At 49.9% G+C, this 13,877-nt stretch overlaps 1 protein-coding gene across 1 annotated transcript in view; it reads right to left on the bottom strand.

Annotated features, from left to right (window-relative positions):
- Positions 1–13,877, bottom strand: part of SLC38A10 (solute carrier family 38 member 10) — a 38,751-nt gene that overhangs the window by 20,009 nt on the left and 4,865 nt on the right. Inside the window, exons 3-10 of the mRNA XM_055696161.1 lie at positions 13,695–13,740; positions 11,771–11,864; positions 9,795–9,938; positions 7,939–8,063; positions 4,553–4,655; positions 3,556–3,738; positions 1,488–1,599; positions 1,234–1,340 (exon numbers count right to left, since the gene is read on the bottom strand). Coding sequence (XP_055552136.1) covers positions 1,234–1,340; positions 1,488–1,599; positions 3,556–3,738; positions 4,553–4,655; positions 7,939–8,063; positions 9,795–9,938; positions 11,771–11,864; positions 13,695–13,740 — 914 coding nt within the window. The remainder of the gene's footprint in view (positions 1–1,233; positions 1,341–1,487; positions 1,600–3,555; positions 3,739–4,552; positions 4,656–7,938; positions 8,064–9,794; positions 9,939–11,770; positions 11,865–13,694; positions 13,741–13,877) is intronic.

Genomic DNA, 13,877 nt, shown 5'->3' with positions numbered 1-13,877 from the left:
CCGTGTGACCAGCATTTCGGGTCAAGCATTGTGAGGGCCCCACTGTTCAACCCCGGGCAGCTGACAGTCGCCTCTGTGCAGCCAGTCTAAGAGCTCAGCACATCCTAAGTGCAGTTTCAAGGCACTGCAGAGAAACGTTCTGGCTCAGCCGGAATAGAAAGCAATTCTTGAAAGTGCTCTTTGTTTCCCTGAAAAATCCAGGCTGGCATTCAGACTCCTGCTTGGGGTTTCAGTCAAAGAAGTTAGGACCAAAGTGTCAGAATCCAGAGTGAAAGCTGGAAAGTTGGACTATTTCCTTGTGTCAGAGAAAGCATGGGGAAAGAAAAAAATATGCCCTGCTTAAAAACTTCATGTACATTTGCAAACCCACAAGTCATTAAACACAGAAAAAGCCATTAGTTCTGTAGGACCCACAAAAATGTCGTCCTCTCCCCCTGCTGACTCTGCAGTTTGCCGAAAACCTTATTCCCAGCCCAGCACTGTCGTGACTGGCAATGCTGGGGCAGAGGCCTGCTAAAGGCAGCGGATTAAGTTATTGTTAGGAAAAAAACAAAACACGTTAACTTCAGTCCCACAAAAAGCACAGTATTTGCAGAAGCAGAGAGATCAAGCCCAGCAAAGAGCCACTTTGTTTCAGTCCCTGAGGAGGCCAATCCAAACTGGAGCAAAAGGAAAAGCTAAACTTCTAACAGCCTCCAAACGACCCCAATTTTTTAAAAATCAATTCCTGAAGCAACGCCTCTATGTGTGTGTTCCTTTTTATTATTATTTTGGTTGAAACCAGAAAGCTGAGGGTCAGCAGCAAGAACCGCATCGCTGAGAAACCGTGTTTATTTTACCCAGCCTGAGCAGGTTGGGATGTAAGGCCTGTTAAGGTTTTATAGGCTGCCTGGATTTCCCATTCTGCGGATACAGAACCTGAAGCCCACCAGAAGGTGGACTGGAAGCAGCAGTTTATGCACCAAATGAATGTTTCACTTGCTGCTGGATGGACAAAAAGAGCCGGTGTTCCAGCACAGGGCAGGCCATGCACCAGGTCAGCACCTCCTCTGCTGCATGCCCATAAGCAACCCTGCTCAGAGCAGCCGACCAGAACAGCTCCCACCTGTACTGGGCAAACTGGAGAGGGAGGCTGGAGGAGGTGCTGAGCAGTTTCCCTCCTGCAGCCAAATTAACTACGTTCCCAGGCTCTGCAGAGGGCTTAGGGAGACATCAAGCAGCATCAGCACTGACCTGTGAACAAAGTGCGTTCTTGTGGATCTTCTTGTAAATAAGAGCTGGGCAGATAAAACAAATGAGGCTTCCCATCGTAGCACCTGTCAGGCCCAGAACTGTTTCCACTGGCAAAGAAGAAAAGAAGTCAGCAAAGGCCCCTTCCAGGACTGCCAGAGCTCAGTGAGTCTGGCCACCCCACCCAGAAACGCAAATAAAAAAAGACCAGAGAAAACAGCCAAGCAACCAGCCCTTGCCCCCAGCTCCTCGCTCACCGTTTGGGATCATGATGCCTCCTACCATGGTTCCAAACACAACAGCCAGCGTCAGGGCTTTGAACCGAAGCGGGGGCATATAACCCCCAGCAGCGAAGGTACCGTCTTTTTGCTGGAAGAGAAAGGGTGGGAGAGGGAGAGTGAGTTTAGCTCCTGTATCAGAACTGCGCAGTTCCTAAGCAATTACCCCAGCGGGGTCCAGCAGCTTCGTCACCTCGACATTGTGGTCTCTGCAGAGCCAATGCTAGGGGGGCTGTTAGACGTGGTTGAGCAGTTTTAATACGCAACTGCATCTGAGCCTTCAGAACAAGACTGATGGGGGGCACAGAGCCAAAGCTGCTGTTTCCATCCTGCCCCAAATGTGAACCGTACAGCTGTACCCCGGTCCGTGCCAGCGCTGCAGCCGTCCAGCCTCAGCGGGCAGCCCCGAGGCCGAGGGCATGAGAAAGGAGCACAGCTGAGGAGGCAGGAGGGAGAACGGTCACAGGGGGAAGAGCTCTGGTTTTGCTGTGGTAAGGTGCACCCCAACGCCTCCGGGAGCAGGGCTATTCCCACCGCACTACACCACGTGTACCAGCTCCTGCAGCTTGATGGAAGACACCCCAGCTAGATGGCAGGGAGGAGGATCAGTGCTGCTGGGGAGCTGCTGATACCAGAGGGCTTCCCGATGCCCTCCGCTTCCCATCCCATCCCCGCACTCCAAGTGGGAGGTGCGGAAGGCAGAGGACCCAGCGAACCCACATGCCCTGCAGAACCAGCGGGTCCCCGCTCTCCTGGCTGCACAGATGGGAGAGGAAAGCAACGTGACACGCTCAGAACCCAAAGAGCAACGAGCTGAGCCCAAGCAAGAACAACAGTCTTCCCAAGCCTTTCCAGTGCTTACTCCTCTGCACCCGCTGGCTTTCACTGATCGTCTTGTCCCACCCTCAGGCCCTCCCGATGTGAGAAAAGAGCCGGGGGCTTCTCACAGGCAGAAGTGGCAGGATTTAGAGCTATAAATTGCTCAAGTTTTATTTCCTGCCCTAAGAGGTTTCTATTTATGCAGATACACAAAGGCCTCAGAACATTCCCACAATCTCTTACTGTTATTTACTGAATACCATCGGCATGCTTAGTGCCGTACAATACACAGAGGAGAACACGCTACTGCCACAAGGGACTTACAGTCTAAATCAGACAGACCAACTATAGTCACAAAGGCTGTCTGAAGATCCGACCCTGGGAAAGGTGAATGTGTGGGAGGGGGCTGTATTCCACCGCATGCTTTGCACGAGACCAGCACCAAACAGCAAGGGGAGGCACCGGAGGAAGGGGACACCTGAACCTGGAGGGGAGCAGGCTGCTCAGGGGGCCAGTGACAAAGGTGCAAGGATGAGAATAATAATAAAAGAGCAGAAATGAGCAGGCACACACAGAAGCAAGAAGTGAGGCTGGGCTGGGCTCTGAGGCTAGGAACAGAAGCTCGAGCTAAATGCAAAGCAAGATCGAGTTGGCCAGCAAAAGGATGCCAGCTGGAGCAGCAGGAAATAAGGAGGCTCCTCTGTTTCCAAAAGCACATTTCTCCCTCTCTCTGAGGGGGAGAACCACCTCGGCTCTGAACTGTGTAACACTTCTGCGCGAGAGCCGAAATCCCCAGCGGAGCAGGGAAGTAGCAGCCACGGGACTTGGGGCACAGCAGAGCAACAGCAGGCTTCAGACTCACAGCTCCAGCACTTCTGCCCACGAAATTCCTCTGCAGAGAGGACAAGAACCTCACAAGTACCAGAGATTAACCATTCTGCAGAGCAGGATTTACAGTCTGCCACAGGCCTCCTGCTGCACCATTACCACACACCAGGCACTTAGGATTTTACTGTGAGTTGAGGGTTTGTCCCTCTGGATAGCGAGTCCCCACCACAAGTCAGAAACATGCAGTCGTCAGTGGAGTCTCACAGAACCAAGGCACAGTTGTAGCCCAGGTCAGCAGCCAGCAGCAGAAGCCAAAGAGTCACAGTAGCCCTTCAAAAAGCAAGTTCAAAGGTGCAGGCCAAGGCAGCCAGCTGCTCCTGGCCATACAGGAGCATCTTACCTGCTGCTCAAAGAGAAGGGTGTTCAGCGCCTGTCTGCACGGGAGAATCATCATCGGAAACCCCACAGCTACCGACATCATGAATCCCACTCGAATCATCTCCGTCACAAAGTTGGAAGGGAAGTTCATTAGGACGTTCCCCGCAATGGCTTCAGTGTAACTCACGTAGCCAAAGAAGCCCACCTGTGCGGCAGGAGGGGAGGTGAGTGGAGGGGGTTTGACTCCAAAGCACATTCACATCTGCTCTTTACAAAAGGGTGCAGGACAGCAATCTCCCATGAGTTAGGACCAGACAGCCAGGGAGGGAATGCGGGGCCACCTCCACAGAGAACTTGCCAGCAGCCCCAGCTGCAGCACCCCCAAAAGCTGAGACAGGCGGTTAACGAACAGTGGGACCTTCCTAAAAGCAGAGGCAAGTTTGTCACCAAATACAGGGGCTTTCACTGCAGCCAGGGAATGCTGCCACTGCTCGTGACACAGAGCGATGACACTCTGCTTGCTGCCAGGCCCACCGACAGGCCCCTGCAACAAAGGAGGGGCCATAACAATTCCCCACAGCAGCCCAGCTCATAGGACAAGGCTCTTCTCAGGAATTATTAACTGAGTTTTATTAACCGGTGCTTTATGAGGCATAACTTTCTTCATATCTTTCCAACTGCAACAGGCTGAAAGAAGCTCTCATAAACTCTGGGCAGCATCTCCAGCTCCAGGCTGGGCCCTGCAAGGCAGACAGCAGGCTGATGCGCATGGAAAAGCGGGGTCTCCATGCTGCGTCCACCCAAGGAAATGGGCCATGCTGAAAATTTGGACTCTCCAAATGCCTCCTGCCCTGTTCGGTTCATCATCTCCCATCTAATTTTGCTTTCAGCAACATGACTTATCTTTCAGAATAAATACAGATAAGCAGAAACCAGCCCCAACTGAAGATAAATCATCATCCCCGTTGCCCCTCCAGAGCGTGACTTCTGGCAAGGAAAGAGAAGGGGAAGTGTCTTACCGTAATGTAAAAGGTGGTGACCACGTTTAGGGAAGAAGCAAATATGGAGCTCATGATTTTAACAGATGGCTCATCCAAGCTATCATAGGTAGGCAAGACCTGACTGTAGAAAAGGGTAAATTATTTAAGGAAACCTTTTGCAGAGAGAGAAAACCCCAACCCCAGCACGTTCTCTGCCTCAGCCCAGCAGCAAAGAATCCCTGACACCTTCCCCCTATGGAGCATAAACACTCACTGCTATTCCACAATTTATATTGCTAATGCCAAGAGATTTCAGAACACTCATAACTTTAAGTGTTGCAAAAATATTCCTGCTCTCCCCACCCCACCACGTGGAGCTAAACGTGTGATGTAAACATTTTGGTTCAAAAGTGTTGCAAAATGAATGACCGTTTGTTCCAGTGAAACACCAGTGGCACCAGGCCAGGCAGCGCATTGGAGATTATTGTTCTTGGAGCTCTCTACGCTGATAATTAAAGCAACGCAGTGTTTACAGAGTAAAAGCAGGAAGAAGGTTAGAGCATCACACTGTCTAAAAGAAAAGTTAAACAAACAAAACTACATGCAACGCCTGTCATATTTCAGCACTGCTGCTAGAGCCGAGTTCATAGAAAGCTGGGAGAACCAGTAACACGGGATTTGGGGTATTTACAGACTTGGAAAGCATGTGGAATGTACTTTTTGACATCAGGTGCATATTTTAGCAACTCATTAACCTCTTGTTACTTAAGTCAAGTGGCTACACTGTGGCTTCACATTACTGAAGTAACTCTCAGTAGAAGCGGGGGGAGAACCCAGTGAGATGGGAAGGGGGTATCCCCAGCTCCAGTGGGCACAAAGCCATTAACAGAAAGTGTGTCAAACTGAGGCCAAGCAGAAAAATCCTTAACCCTTAATCCCTTAACATCACACGGTGCTGCACAAAGGAAGCTGAGCACATCGGCTCACAGGAACCTGCGAGACGCACAGGGTCGGTCGGTGAATGCAGCACCGTGACAGCCACTTACTGGCAGGGAGCAAGGAGAGCAGCCTCTCCAGGAGTCTCTCCATCCTGGAACCTCCGTTAGATTAACCGACTATGTCCCAGACCTCCCACGAGGGGAAGGGGGCCAGCCAAACATCCAGGCACATGAAGGAGAAGAAAGGAGGGAAGCAGAGAGGTTCTGCATTGCGTGGAGTGGCACAGCCAGGCCAGGCTCGTGTTAGTGCAGGAGCAACAGCAGTGACATGGGGACAAGCGCCATGCAAAGTCCAGCAGCACCCAGGACCCCTGCCATCACATGAGGGCACCCGTTTGGCCAGCTTGGGTTTGGAGGACCAGCACTGTGTCCCTCAGGCCCCCACAACATGCTGCTGGGCCCTCCTGACCATCGCCAGCTCTCAAGGCGGAGCACGAGGGCAAGAAGCATGCTGCAACAAGCAGCACGTCCTCATGCTCCAGGGTTTCTTTTTAAGCAGAAAGACTGCACTGAAGGCCAGCAAAGGAGCAGGGATCCTTCCCCACGTTATCTGTTACACACCTCAAAGAGGGCCCAAGGCTCTTGAGCAGAGAGCAGGCAAGTCAGCACAAGCATTAAGAGCGGCCTTGCTTCAGAGACAGCCAGAGCTACCTCAGGGTACCTGTTCTTCACCTTCACTGTAGGGAGCACACCTCATACAGGCTCTCTGAGCCCGGTCCTAACTCAGCCCACAAGGAACCGATGCTCACAGGGGCAATGAACAACAGCCTGACTTTTATTACCCCTGTGAATTCAGCATTTTTGCATCCATCTGCACCAGAAGAGCCATCTCCAGAAATTAGAAGTTTTCTCCTGGAAAGCTCTACTGACTCCTCTAAGTAGAGGGTTTAGTGACCTGACCAAAGTCATGCAAGGAGGCTACAGCAGCGGTAACCCTGGAGCCCTTGCACTCCCAGCTCTCAGCTCCACAGCAAATTTCCACGCTGCATAACTGTAGAGGAGTGACCTACTTTGCAACTTCAGCAACAACGGGATAGCTTTTAAAGAGTGAAAGTTATTGAACTCACAAGTAAAGCAGGGTCAAGTTTTTCAAGCTAGAATAATAGTGCATTTATTTGTCTTTACTGCATGTTGCATTTATGTGCTGAAGGGAAAGGTTCTCTGCTTTATGTTAGAATCATTTATTTTCCAGGAAGGTGATTCAGAGGTTAGCAAAATTAAACCTGCCTAGCTGAGAATAACACACTTATAAAGGTTGCCTGGGCTGGGGACAGTGTATTGCCCTGATGCTTGGAAAAAACACATAGCTTTACGTTTGGCTTGCCATGTAAGTGCTGTAATGGAGCCTATATTTAGGTATGCATACACTGGTCCAGATCAAATGATTTCCCTGCATTTCCAACTCCCAGCAAAATTGTCCTGGGTACTGTGTGGCTACCATAAGAAAAAAAAACCACTGGAATTTAAAAACTCTAAAATGTTAACAAGGTAAAGCTATAAAAGAATACAATTCCCTTCGCCAGTTGTAATGGAGACATTAAACAGCAAGACTGGTGCGTGTTCGGGTAGGAACTGAGCTGCCAAGAGAGCCGATAAGTGGAAAATGATGATTTGGATCTTGCATGTGGGTGTAAACACAGCAGTCTGAACAAATTTTATCTGTCACATTCATTTACTGTTGGCATGCTACCCATTTGCTAGAACTACAGGGGGGAAAGCCCAACTCTGCCAGCCTTCCAAATGAGGATGGTCTTTTCCGTGTCCACATTTGGATTTACACTTCTATTTAAAGTCTGTTACTATTCTGGCCAGGCACGTATTGCTCACTTGCCATTTTGGTGCAGAAGGTAATGCTGCTAGAAACATGAAAATAGCCTGGTCTGCCACTGCGTCCTTCCGCGTGCCAACAGAAGCCCTCGTTAAAAGCAGGTAACTGGAAATGCGCGAACAACTCTCCAAAGTCAACAACTGTGCAATCTTCCAAGTATTCTCAAAGAAATGCGGGGAAGCAGAGAGCAGCCGCGAGTGTACACTACCCCACGGGGGGCCCTGCGGCCATTAGGCAACATGGCCCTGCTGCCTTTCCGGGTACTAAATCATTCCCTTCAAGAAACAGGGGAAATTCATCACTTATGCAGCTGTACCAGAAGCAATGTGTGTTACACTGAGGATGTGTTTGGCCCAAATGATCTTGTGTTGCTCAAGTACAATAACTCCTAAGTGAAATATAACTCCCTCCCCCATCTAGGTAACAAAAGGGTCACAACTGAATGAGATGCTGTACTTCAGTGGGCTGTAAAATATTTTGATTAAAATAAAATAGGAAACCAGATGATATCTGTCTCTTGCAGATCCTCATGACCCTCTGCCCTCACAAAAACTCACTGCGCACCACAACTGCCAGAAGCGGGAATGGCAGGTACTTACGACTGACAGGCAAAAGACATGCCAAAGATGGGGATGCAGCGAAAAATGCCCTCCCAACGAGTGTAACTAACTCGCTGCAGCCACTGCCCGCTGAAGAGGCCGTGCTTGAAGGACGACAGCACAATCTGTAGCCAAGAGAAAGAAAAGGGGTTAAGATCCAACCCAAAACAACTTCATGGCAGCAGTAACGCCGGTGCTGGGATAAAAGGCAGCACATGGCAGCTCTGCAAGGAACGGCTTACGCTGCCTACCACAGCCCAATCTCTGTTAGTCAAATTCCCCAGCTCCCCACCCCACCCACACACTTTATTAAAGCTCCCAGCAACCTCCAAGGGCCCCTTGCCACCAACGATCCTGGGGTGTATTTTAAAAGATCTGTGACATTCCCCCCCTCGTTTGATGCCATCAGACATCATAGCACGCACCAGGGTGGAACAATTTCCACTGACACATTTAACTGTGAGAATTATTGTTTCCAGCAACTTCTTTTGCACTTTTTAAAACACGTTTTTAAATCCGAATGGGAAGTGACATTTGCCTTGGAGAATCCTGTTCAGCGGAGAAAGACAAAGGTTGCTAAAACAGGACTCCACCTGCACACTGCTGCTCCAGAGCCATTTAACACCAGCTTACCAAAGACAAGGATAAACTTCATGAAAACAGGGGGAGCGAGGCACCCAGATGAGGCCAGGGGAGCTCTTTTGCCATTGACGGGGAAACTGGCAGGCATTGGGTTGCACAGGAAACAGAAGGTAAATATGTCTGAATGCCTGTTTATAATATCGCCTGAATGGGGGTTTTCTAATCCCCAGAGATTATGTTTTAGTGCAGCCAACTCATGAAATGTTGTGGTTTTCTTAAAGGCACAGCTCCTGCAACATGGCAGTTTTGTAAAACACTCATTTACAGTTTCCAGCCTCCTTGCAGAGGCGAGCTCAAAAGCATGACCCAGCGCAACCTACTAAAAAAAGTTAAGTGGAAATAATTTCCACACTTCCCTTTTCTTCCTTTTGTTTCAGCTCTTCCAGTCCTGAAATCTGGGAGAGACAGGGCTGGGGCGCCATCAGCAAACCACACGAACATCCGTGAGGTCATTACTTGAAGCCATTAAAAAGCAAGTGAAAGTCTCCACCTCTCAGTAAATGGTGCTGTACAACGGGGCTTGGCCAAGCCAAAGCAGGCCAGCTTTAGGTTACTCTCAGCTCGCCCCACTTAATCTAAATAGTCAAGAATCCATTCACCTCAGGGAAGAAAAGCTTTCCCAGAAACAGCTAAGAATAAGTATACACCATGTACCGGACTTAAGGCTTTACGAAGTTTTCCATGCTCAAGAAACAGAAGTGCTGGTGTTTAACAAATAAAACTACTTGCAGCTTGAAAGACATTAACCATCAGCTGCAGAAAAGCATGCAAAGTACATGCGTGAGTTCTTAATGAAAGCTGCCTTCCCCCTACAGATTAGAAACATCGAGGTTTTCAAGGCAAAACACTAACACATGATGAAAGTCCTTCTGCTTCCAAGCACCCTTCCCCACATCTTCCACCCTTTGATTCAAAGTTCAGAGCCCTAAATTATAAGACACCAACAAGCAGAAAAAACCACAACTCGACTTGTGGTTTATTGTTATTTGTGCCACCACAGTCCCTAGCATGTGTAATAGCTTACAGACCCACTGGCCAGCTCCCACAGCCGGCACCTCCCCACCTCCAGAGCACAGGCACCCAGATCACTCGTTATGCCCAGCACTAATTATCAGGAAGGATATTTTAAACACGAGCCTGCACCTGCAGCTGTCCCAGCGGGAACATCTGTGTTAAAACAACAGGAAAACAGCATTCCCAGCGTCAATACTCACCACGAACATGAACACCGTGTAAAAGATCAGAGCCATGGCACTGAAGGACTGTATGGAGGCCATCATGTTCCTCTGGAGGCTCAATGGAAGTACAATGCACAGGGAGACAGCAAAGAGCAGGACTATCCGGAAACTGCCTGACACCTGGAAAAGGGACCTGCATAATGAACTGGAGCACAGAGGACGCTCAAAACATCCCACCAATTAGCTAATCCTGATGTGGTTCATTTTTCCAGAGTGAGAAACAATGCAAAGCCAGGATTGATTTCACATACGAAACTCTGCTTCTGTACGAATTTCAAGATTTGATGCTGAAAGCTTGCCATTTCTTGGGCCAGGTCTGTGATTAGCTTATACAGTCACTGGGTGCCACTGTTGCTCTACACAGTGCGTGACAGGTCACAGAATTGTTTATGTTGGAAAAGACCTTTAAGATCATCGAGTCCAGCCGTTAACCCAGCACTGCCAAGCCCACCACTAAACCGCGTCCACCAGTGCCACAGCTACACGTCTGTTAAATACCTCCAGGGATGGCGACTCCACCACTTCCCTGGGCAGCCTCTTCCAGTGCTTGACAACCCTTGCGGTGAAGAAATTTTCCCTAATACCCGATGTAACCTGCCCTGGCGCAGCTTGAGGCTGTTTCCTCTCATCCCATTGCTTGTTACCTGGGAGCAGAGACCGACCCCCTCGCTGCAGCCTCCTGTCAGGCAGCTGCAGGGAGCGATCAGGTCTCCCCTGAGCCTCCTTTTCTCCAGGCTGAACACCCACAGTGCTCCCAGCCACTCCTCATAGCACTTGTGCTCCAGCCCCTTCCCCAGCCCCGCTGCCCGGCCCTGGACTCGCTCCAGCCCCTCCACGTCTGTCTTGAGAGCGAGGGGCCCGACACTGACCCCAGTACTGGAGGTGCAGCCCCACCAGTGCCAAGCACTGGGGACAGTCACTGCCCTAATCCTGCTGGCCATGCTATTTCTGATATAAACCAAGATGCAGGTCCACCCTGAAGTGGAAGTATTTGGGGGTGTGTGGTGGTGTGTGTGTTTAAATCCAACATAAGCTATTTAGGTATTTTCATGCAATTAAATAAAAACTAAACTTACTTGGGAGACAAGAGATTGAAGTCTTGAAAATTCTGATCCAGAAAATTAATCAAAACCTCACATTGGTATTTATTATAGCAGAACACTCTGAAATGCTTGGAAATATTTAATACCTAATTTGGCTGCAGCCACGACGCATCTTTTTAACTTCACAGTCCCTTAATCGGAGCTTAGCAGCATCAGGCAGAGCAGATAACAGCTTCGCCAAAAATCTTTCCAAATGTCCATTTCGTTTCCCCGCATGGCCCTCACACCGGCTCCAAGTGCTGCCGCTCGCAGCCTGGCTCACAGCCCTCCGGGACCAGCAGCGAGAGCCTCCTGCCCATGAGCAGCACCTCTCACCACCTCTCGCCACTGTGCGTCCTGAGCCAATGCCGGGCTCATCACACAGCTCATTTTATCTTAAAAGAGGAGGCACACACTAACTTTGGCCACCGAAACAGCAAGGGGCAGGACAAAAATCCCTCTTCAACTACAGGGCTGCAAGGGGGTGAGAGCTCGGACAAAGGAACTGTCTGCCACTACCCATTGGGGGAGAAATTAAGAGAGGAAGCATCATCTCCCCCAGCAACCTGCTCCAGGTAATAGAGACCAAGTTAAAAAGAATTCCTTTGTCAGAAGAGCCTTACTGGAGGCTTTACACATCTGATTGCTCGCCACGGGTCCGGGCTGCCAGGACTTCATAGAGCTAAGCGCTCTGTGCGCAAGGCATGCCATTAAAGCTCACCAGGAGATGACCCCAGAACACCTCGTGGGCTGCTGAGCATGCTACTGAGGCAGGACATTCTGCTGTATCTCAGGCACACACACCTCAATGAAAGAAGAACTGGGACCACTGTCTGCATTGTAGATGTGATCCCAAGAGGAATTATTTACCTGAAATCCAAGCAGCCGGGCAAAGAAGTTGGACCCCAAATCACCAATGACAACATAGAAAGCAATACAAGTCCCCAGCATCAGCCCAATCATGCTGCAAAAAAAAAAAAAAATCACACACAGGTTAGGAGGCTGTACTCTGCATAGCCCGAGGATGAGGCTTTGTTAATGCTAAGGGTACCTTAGAAGCAAACACCTGGAGGCACTGCCTGGGGCTGCTGTAACCAAGCTCACTGCAACGGGACCCCCACCGATGACACGTGAGCAATGAGAACACCACTAAGTGCCCTGTGTGGACCCAGGCTACGGCTCATATGCTGGGAGGAAGAGACATCCCACATACACCGCAGCTGCTGGTGAAGGATTAAGACAAAGTTTTAGCACCAGCAAGGTCTTAAGGGCTACACACGCACACAACCGCAACAGCTGAAGATTGCTCAGGACCCTACTGCACCCCCCATTTACTGAGGCACACCCAGGACAGTTAGACAGAAGCAGCTCAAAGGTCACACTTAAAGCAACTTACAACCTTGTGCAGTCGCTCACTTGCGTTCAGAGGCAGAGCAGCCTCGGTGTGCCTTGCTTCAGCTTACACCCGCCCTCTAATACAACTTCCTGGCAAGTCACAGTGGAGAGAAGCCCCAAATTTTGCTGAACCCACACTGAAAACAACATTTGGCAACGAGTAGTAAAGCAGGTTTTCTGTCTATAGGGATAGAGCAGGCTGCAAGCTCGCTCTCACTGCTGTACCAGCAGGCTGGGCGTACTGAAAGGGAGGACCGTGCTTTTATCCAAGACAGAAACCAGATAATCTCCATCTACACCTAACATCTTGGCTAGGGAGGCAGCTCTGGTAACAACCCGTGCATGGGTTTAACTGCTGTTCAGAGCCACAAAAAAAAGCAAACCTTGGAGATGGCAAGAACTCCTTTATTTCTTGGAAAAACGTTTAAAAGAATCAGCAAGAGGTTCCCTCAGCCCCTTGCCCCACAGCAGGGTCCTACCATGAAAGTCTTAATACCAAATCGGCTCTCAAACTTCTTTCCACAAAATGGACCACAGCTTAATGAAAAGATTGTCTTATGAACTGCTCCTCCTCCCATTCATGATTGCACGGACCACTTTCCCTCCCAGTTCCAATTATATAACATCCCCGTGGCAATTACAGCAATTGCTTGCACGGACAAGTAACATCTGAGAAATATTCTGTGTATTTTTAGTGTTGTGCAGCAGTTTGCAGCTGGAAAGAGGGAAGGAGCCAGCACCACTGACTGGCCTGGGCTCAAGCCACCTCCACCAAAGAAACTCTGCTGGAAAAAGCAGCGCTGTGACGATGTCCGATCACCCATCACAACTGCTGAATGAGACCTGTGGGCAAGCTGCTACTTGCATTGGGGAACCGGAGTCTGTCCTGCAATGCAGACAGGATTTCCCCCGCAAGGCATCTCCTAAGGCTGGCGTCTCGCAGAAGAAGGCAGTGCCCACAGTGAGGAGCGGGCAGGACCAGAGCAGCTAAAGTGTGGATCCGAGGTACGGAGCACTCTCCCTCCCACTAACTCACAGCAATTTTGGCAGGGATTTCACCCCTGGAAAACGGCCACAAGTGACATGCCCATGATTTCATAGCACACACAGCAGAGTGGGAGACAAGTTCACTCCCCAGCTTCTGTGCTCCCACTGTCTGGAAAGCCCTCCTGTCTCCACACTCGGGAATGGGTGGGAAATGCTGAAGGCAACACCTGTGAGCTGTGCTTAGGGCATCTCACACTCTCATTCAAATTCTAGGTGGCAACGAAGACTTCTGGGACCAGAGAAGGCAACGGGATAAGAAACAAGAGCGCACCAAGGACACAAGAGGCTACGGAGCAGTATTTTTCATTAAAGAAAACCAAACTGTTCAAGCTTTAAATAAACAGCAGATTACCTTGTTTCCACCAACATTTTTCCCGCTTTTCCATAGGCGTGAAATGCTGGCGTAAGAGAAAAAAAAACAGTTGTAGTTAGTCAAAGAAAGGTCCAGAACGTGGCACACACGCCAAAAGGGCAGTATAGCAAGAACCCACCGATGTTGCGTTTTGGGGCTGTTTCCCCTGCCCGCCCTCTCACT

The sequence above is a fragment of the Falco cherrug genome, chromosome 1 (assembly GCF_023634085.1).
Source record: "Falco cherrug isolate bFalChe1 chromosome 1, bFalChe1.pri, whole genome shotgun sequence".
NCBI classification, from domain to species: Eukaryota; Metazoa; Chordata; class Aves; order Falconiformes; family Falconidae; genus Falco; species Falco cherrug.
Note: the sequence above shows the minus strand (reverse complement) of the source record. Positions and strands in the feature narration are given on the sequence as shown.